Source organism: Macadamia integrifolia, chromosome 10 (assembly GCF_013358625.1).
Source record: "Macadamia integrifolia cultivar HAES 741 chromosome 10, SCU_Mint_v3, whole genome shotgun sequence".
Classification (NCBI taxonomy): domain Eukaryota; kingdom Viridiplantae; phylum Streptophyta; class Magnoliopsida; order Proteales; family Proteaceae; genus Macadamia; species Macadamia integrifolia.
The window spans coordinates 2,343,273-2,350,862 of record NC_056566.1 but is presented as its reverse complement, the minus strand read 5'-3'; the positions used below and the strand labels follow the sequence as shown (position 1 = coordinate 2,350,862).

General features: G+C 36.5%; 1 protein-coding gene and 1 pseudogene across 1 annotated transcript in view; both read right to left on the bottom strand.

Moving 5' to 3' along the window:
- The window catches only part of LOC122091557 (serine/threonine-protein kinase STN8, chloroplastic-like), a 6,659-nt gene extending 3,141 nt beyond the window's left edge, over nucleotides 1–3,518 (bottom strand). The window contains exon 1 of the mRNA XM_042661568.1: nucleotides 3,142–3,518. Coding sequence (XP_042517502.1) covers nucleotides 3,142–3,518 — 377 coding nt within the window. The remainder of the gene's footprint in view (nucleotides 1–3,141) is intronic.
- On the bottom strand, nucleotides 1,896–5,212 carry LOC122090489 (annotated as a pseudogene).
- Nucleotides 5,213–7,590: the final 2,378 nt, after the last annotated feature.

Here is a 7,590-nt window from a genome sequence, read left to right as displayed (position 1 = left end):
TTTTTTTTTTTTTTTTTTTTGGTTTTCCCCTAATTGTTCTCTCTTGCAGTGTGGTTTAGGACGGTCTGTTTCTCCAATCAAGGCTGGTTTTGTTGCTTGTGTTGGACTGACGTAGAAGGGCTGGGACATGATTTGGGTCTACTACTTTTTCCCCCACGCCCCAGTTTATTGAGAAACATTTTCCCCTTTGAAAGCCATTAAACGAAGGCTTTTAAACTCAATTTTAGTGCGGAATTTGTCTATCATAGCAAATAGCACCAATAGGATGACATGATAGATTATCATTCAGGAAGAATATGAGGGTATCATTTCAAAAAATAGGGAAGAGAGATAAACACAATGGATGTTAGCATACTTGATATCGGCGGCATACCCAACCTTTTCACAATGCCTTTTTGTGATCATTATCAAACAAACATGATTGTATGTTTATAACATTTGAAATTCATTTATAAAATTTAACTTTTATTTTACAATCAAATATTTTTTTTTGTAAAATATCATAAAGATTAAAAAGTATAATTAATTATATAATGAAAAATAAAGAGAGGGTTAAGCACCCTGGTAGTTTTCTTGGAGCTGGTAGAGCTAGCTGCTCGACCAATGAAGGGGCTTGGATGGGAGGAACAAAGAGCGTGACATGATGGGCACCTCAACAGCATGCCCAGCCTTTTACCTTATAATAGTAACTTTTTAAAATATCAATTTTCCCTTCCCTTTCTCATATTTGTAATTAGGCTGGACTGGAGCTTGTATTCCTAATTATTTTTTGTCATTGATTTTGCTGGTTGACTAGTTGATGTTTCAGTTGTCAAATTTAGTCGGTATTTCCCCATAGGAGTCCCAATTTATGTTTTTTTCTTTTTTTCTCTTCAAAATTGGATTAAGTGTATGGAGACTTGATCCTTTGATTAGTATGAAAAAGATTATTTGACCCCTTATAACAGGGGTGGGAATTAACGATTGAACAGCAGTTCACTCATAGAGTAACAGCACCAATAGTGAAGGGCTTCTTCCTCGTACACATGTGAAAGAAAATTTAATTCTTTTGAATAACTTCCTCATTTCTGTCGGTGTACGATGTCTTGTATTCAGTCACAATTTAAATAGGGAGTACTGGTGCAGTACCTCGACAGGCAGGATGGCAATCCCGCTAGCCAGTTAATAGGCCGTGGGGGATGCAAGGGAGGCAAGAAACCCCCCTGCATGGTAGGGGGTGTAGGGGGCGCAACCCCCTGCTCGAATTTTTTATTTGAAGACAATTGTGTATTTTCTAGATTAGGGTTATTCGTTATATATTTGTAGCGAGTGTTTCTTTCTCTGTAATGTAAGCAATACTGAGAGGTGTGATGGACGAGCGCTGCAACCCTATTCTCCATTGATAATGAAGCAGGATCTCATCTCACCGGGGACGTAGACAATCTTGCTGAACCTCGTAAATCTGTGTATATTGTTTGTTCTTGTTTTTCCATTATCTTCTGCATCGTTTTAGGATTGCGTTTCTACAATTTCTCATTAGCATTTACCCAATGACTTCAAATGTGACAATAAATATGTGTGACTTGTGACATAGATGTGGTTCCTCGTGATAAGATTTTACTTGTTGATGCTAAAACTTTATGAATTCCAATATCATATGAATCCACCTATGTCGCAATTTACGGCATCAATGAAAATTTTACGTCATTTCTGAACCAAACAAGACCTCAGCATACAAATAGATACATCCTTTTTCACTATTTGCACCTTCAACAAATACCATTATAATAGCTATTAGTAGGACCTTGGCACATTTGAGTGCCAGATAGCCTTGTCTCTTTGTCATGCTTATCCAGATTTCCTAACATATAACAGATTTAACACTATAAACAAGAAGCATGTCGGCTTGAATGTCATTGAAAGAGAAACATTTTTTTTTTTTGTTGGTGGGGTGTGAATAAAGAGATACTTCATTACATTACAATGGAAGTTTCTACTAAGAAAATGCTCATTGCATTTTAAAATACCACAGGAAAAGCTTTTTGGTGTAAAGAAAAAGCATCTTTACTGCACAGGTTGTACTTGACTACAGCATTGGTGATCATTTGATCCAAACCCCCCCCCCCCCTCCTTTTCTTCCTCTTCTGAGCAAGATATATTTTCCATATATGATGCTCCCTGCATTAGGTGTTGTGCTTAACCCGTAGGAAGAGTTGAAGAGAGAACTTACAGAAGGCAAAGAAGAAAAAGAAGAAGCTATAATGAGAAATATATTTTAAACCCAAAAAAGAAAAAAGAGAACTACGTGAAGAAACCTGAGATATTGCCATATCCCTTTTGTGTGAAAATGGGGAAGGGGGGTGGAAAGCTCTTGTAAATATAAGAAATGATAGGACCCCCACCAAAAATAAATAAATAAGAAAGCATGATGTTTGAATATTAGGTACCTTGGTCACTTCCTGTAGGCATGTTTGTCCTGCTTTTATTTATCAGATCACTTGTCAAGCAGGTTCAAATAAGTAAGTGGAGTTGGTTCGATCTTGCTTGGATGCTTAACTTCTTCCATAGGTGTTACTGCATCAATTAAAACAAATTATAAAATTACAAACTCATCTTATAGTTTAAATGATTCAAGAATTTATCATAGAAAAATCCAATTAATAGTGAGAACTGAAAAGATGAGAGAAACAAAGTAGAAAATAACTCATTGAACTCCTATAGAAAATTTTTCCAAGCAAGAACGAACAGAGTATAATGCCAGCAGAGTACATATCAAACAGATCAGGACTATTCAGTTGCATCAAAAGACACCTTAGCCAAAATATGTAACAATATGTCTTGAGGGGAGGAAATCTAATTTAACTGGTAAGTGTTGCACAAATAGTACTACAATAAACAACATCACTAAAGGATTGCATCCAATATCTGTATTAATTTTCACAATTCCAATCACTAGGGCCTTTAGATCAATATTCTTTTTTTCTATCATGAAACTCGCAGATAGGAACCACCAACTGCTGGGTTCAACTTCCACATGTTCGTGATGAATGTACAGAGTGCACTTGGTAAAGCATCCTTATAGTCTTTTCACACTGATGACTACCTCAGCTTCCTCTAGAAAGAAAGACTGGGGGGGGGGGGGGGGGGAACTATAGCACCTACCAAAGAATTGGAGAAAGAAAAGCTGCAATGGGCTCTGGAGGAGGATTGGGTGTTTCCTCTGGGAGCACATAAAGTTCAGGGGTACAGTAATCTGGATCAAGCAGGCCACGGTTTGGTACATAGTTCTTGCCAACCCGAAGGTCTGCAGCTGCCCCAAAATCTATGAGGTTGATCTTCCCTTTCTTTGTCACCACTAAGTTGGCTGGTTTTACATCTTGGTGGACAATTCCTGTGTCATGGATCTTCTTGAGAGAGGTTATAATTTGGCGCATAATTTGTTTGATATTCAAAGCATTCCGTTCAAAAGCGTCTAAACCTTGTAAGACACTTCTGAACATAATGGACTCTAAATTTACAGGGAAGTTGTGATCTTTCATGTAGTCAGTGAGGTCTCTGTCTCCCTGGAAAACATGGTTCTCTAGAGTAAGTGTGACAGAATAACAGAACAAAACATAAAAAAATATGTAAATCCATCCATATATAAATTCATGCTTATATGTATATACTACTTTTTATATCAAAGATTTCGACGATTTAGGCAAAATTTTGTAGGAGGATATATAACATAAAGTTTCTTATGATGGCAATAAATCATTGATCTTGAGTTATAAAGAAATTGATTCAAACAATATTTATGTATTTCAAATTATAATATGCAATATTCAACACATATATAATTTTCCACGAATAATAAAAATAAATAAAATTTCTGGAACTATAACAACACTATAGAAAGGATAATATTACAAATTTTACAATATTCTTGAAATAGATGTGCTAATTTCATGGGTTTGTTGAACATGTGAGGCAGCACCTGTCTACATTCCACGCAAATTTAATCATCAAGCAGAGAAGTTCTGCCCAGTAATTTTGAAAAGCTGGTAAGTGTGTTTCCTGCTTGCCCAAATGAAGATGTTGAATGGGATGATTTGGAATGTTTCATGGAAAAAGGAATTAAACAAAAAATACCACCTTAAGCTTATGACATCCACAAAGACAGTTTGTTAACAGTAAAGGAAGATAGTGGATCAAATTACCATCAGAAGGATGATTCCAAAACCCTTTTTTCCCCTTATCCCCACACCCATACACACAATGTACCTCATATTTCCACACAAGCCATTTTCCAACCTTGGTGAATTATGAGCTTGTTTTGTCTGTAACAAAACTTCCAAGGAACTGAGCACATGTTTCAGGGGCTGCTCTTGATAACCTATAGTTGAACCACTCCACAAAATCGCTACATTCTTTTGCCCCTTCAATCCCAACCTTTTATCTGATTAAGAATCAAGAGAATTAATTAAAGAAAACTCAAATGATACATCAATAAGAAGTATTGGAACTTGAAATTATGGAAGCTATTACCTAAAACAGGGAAAATAAAGAAGGGAAACTTTTGGAACAATTAATCATTTACCTTCTTCAGAATGACCTTCTCCTTAAACTTTCCATCCATGGCCGGTGCCTTACCCTCCTTCAGCACTCGATTCTCGACGCTAATCGCGCCTGAGTAAACAACACCAAAATTTCCTTCCCCTAACCTATCCCCAACCACTAATTCTGTCCGCTTCAAGTTTCTCCTTCCAAATAAGCTGTCGAAACCAAGCTGAATAGGAGCTAAAAGATAAGCATGAATGGCACCCATAAGAACACCTGGCCTCGCAGTCAAGTAAACCCAACTCAAACCAGCAAAAATCAATATCCCCCATCTCTGAAACTCTGATAATTCGTCTGCAGTATTTTGAAATTGAGAAATCCCAGATCGCAAAGATGGAAAAAAGAGAAACTAATTCGTCTAGATGAAGAGTATCAATGTTCAAGGGTAATGCATTACACCTCACTTGGGTTTCTCGTAGAAGTGTTTGGCAATGAGAAGTGATTTTGCCAGATGGGTCTTGCAGGAGAAAATACTGGAAGTTTAAAGTTCTGAAAATGCAAGTCAGCTGCAGTCGGGGATAGCAGAGAAGCCATGGGATCAGTCGGGAGAAGGCAAAGGAGGGCCAAAAAGAGTAAAAGATGATGCTATTGCTACCCCTGCACCTGGGCACTGAAGAAGCTGACGCACACCCTCTCATCGGTCCCGGGGGTGTCAAACGAGGAAAATAATCTTCTGTTTTTCTCATCCCTGTTTTACCTTGTTTTGCTAGCTGCAGAACGCGACACGTGGACAACTTTAAGACCAACGCACCGGATGTAATAATCCTCACCCAATCTTGACCGTTGGTCTCCTTGTTGTCCACGTGTCGCGTTCTGTAAGTAGCAAAACAAAGAAAAACAGGGATGAAAAAAACAGAGGATTTTGATCCGTCAAACGATCAGTTATGTTTCACTCGGTCTGAATCTATTTCGGTGTAGGAATGAGGGAAATCAAAACAAATTTGTTAAGGCTTTTGGTTGGTTTAGTTTCAGTCCGATTTGATTTTGGTTTATTTCAATTTTTTAATATCGGATTAATACGGTTTAGATCGATTTAATGAAATCTTACATTCATGTATTCATTACTTATACTTGGTCCCATGCACTGCACCAGTAGGTCAGAGTTCTTTCGGATCGAAACTAGTGTTGTTCCCATTCAAGGATTGGCCCAAATCAGCGGATCTGATGCAATCTTTTATTCCCTAGAGAAGGGTTGTTCACGATTGTGATTCTGAATTTTGATTATGAGATAAATCTTGATATTTGTAGGATCGAGTTTCTCTTCACCCACGACCGAGAGAGAACATCTTAAGCCATGACATTTGACTTTTGGATTAGATTAGGAAAATGTGTTATTGACTTTAGCACAATAGAGGCAAAGAATTATTGATGAAATTCACTTGCCTAAGAATCCAATGTGATATCATGAGGTATGAAGCAATTATTTCTTCATCCTTGGCAAAGAAAAACTTACTCCATATTTTTAAAGCTTCGTCAACCATAAGGTTAACGGCTATGGTGGAAATCGCTTAATGAACAACCATGGTGTCAAAAATTAGATTGGACTTGGCTTGAGATCAATGAAACTTACCTCTTGTAGCAAAACCAAGAGTCTTTTGCATGAAAAACTCCAAAAAATTGTTGAAATCTTTGTTTCTTATAGATTCCAAGTTTTAGTGTTCCAACCTATTCAATTCAAAATTGAATTGAAACTAATGAAGGCTGATTTTGAACCCAATTCGGCTCTATACTGTAATGATTCTGTTTTTTAAATTTGATTCCGAGTCTAGCACACGTTTTTGCAATTTATTTTAATTTATTTATTTATTTTGATTTATTATTATTTTATTATTATTTTTTTTTTTGCATCTTAAATGTTGTATGGTAACCCAAAAAAAAAAATTGATTTTGTAACTTGAAAGAAATAGAAACATGTATGATTTGCACTTAACAAAATTGTTTCTGTTAGAAATCAATATTTACATAAAATGTCATCTTCACCATAGGTGCCAAAGTTATGATTTTTAAATAAAATCTAGAGATGGTCAATAATTTTTTAATAAATTCTAAGTTATAGAAACCATTTTTACACAAATATGTAGAGTCCAAATAAGATATAAACAAGAATAGTTGACAAAAATAGGAGAAGTAGAAGACCCTAGTTTTAGGGCTTGTAGAGTGGATAGTCAACATAAGATGTCCTGCAGCCAGTATCAATTCCTGTCCAGAATGTATCTTTAAAACAACATCAATGGAGGATGAACAGAAAACTTGGATTTGTATATTTTTAAGCTCCTCTCTCTCTCTCTCTCTCTCTCTCTCTCTCTCTCTAATTTGTGCACTGTTGACGACTGAGAAGAATTCATGAAATCCTCTAGTCAAATAAAGGGGAAAAGACTAAACAGAATCCGGATTTGGATGTCTTTTTTCTTTTTTTTTCTCCCAGTCCCCTTCCTTTTGTTTTCAGTTCATATAATCATAGCTTCTCAAGCACACCCACATATCATGTCTTTTATATTGGTAACTTCTGTTATTCCTAGCGCATGTATACATTGGCATGAGTTCAAATCATTCCTAGTTTGGTGTGCACTTAGTAGGCCAATAACCAAATTCACATGGATTTAACAATTGTAACTGTCCAATAGAGAATCACCCTTTGAAAATCATCAAACCTAAACATTCAAAAATCAGAAGTCAAAATTCAGAAATGTTGATCAGTGTGCATTGTGGTTTGTTACCCGAGGCTTAAAATTTTTGACAAAAGTGCACTACGGGTGAGACATTCATATAAGGGCTAGATTTAGAAATGTCAAAGGATATGGTTTTTGTCCTCTTGTCAGTGGTTTAATATTATGTGTGTTGGTGTATGATGTCTTGTATTTCATCGTAGTTAAGCCTAGGGAGTACTAGTGCAGGTCCTAGATAGGTAGAACGGCAGTCCCCCTGCATAGTGGGGGTGTAGAGGGCGCAGGCCCCCTCGAATTTTTTATTTAAGGGCAGTTTTGTACTTTCTGGGTGAGGGTTTTTTGCTAT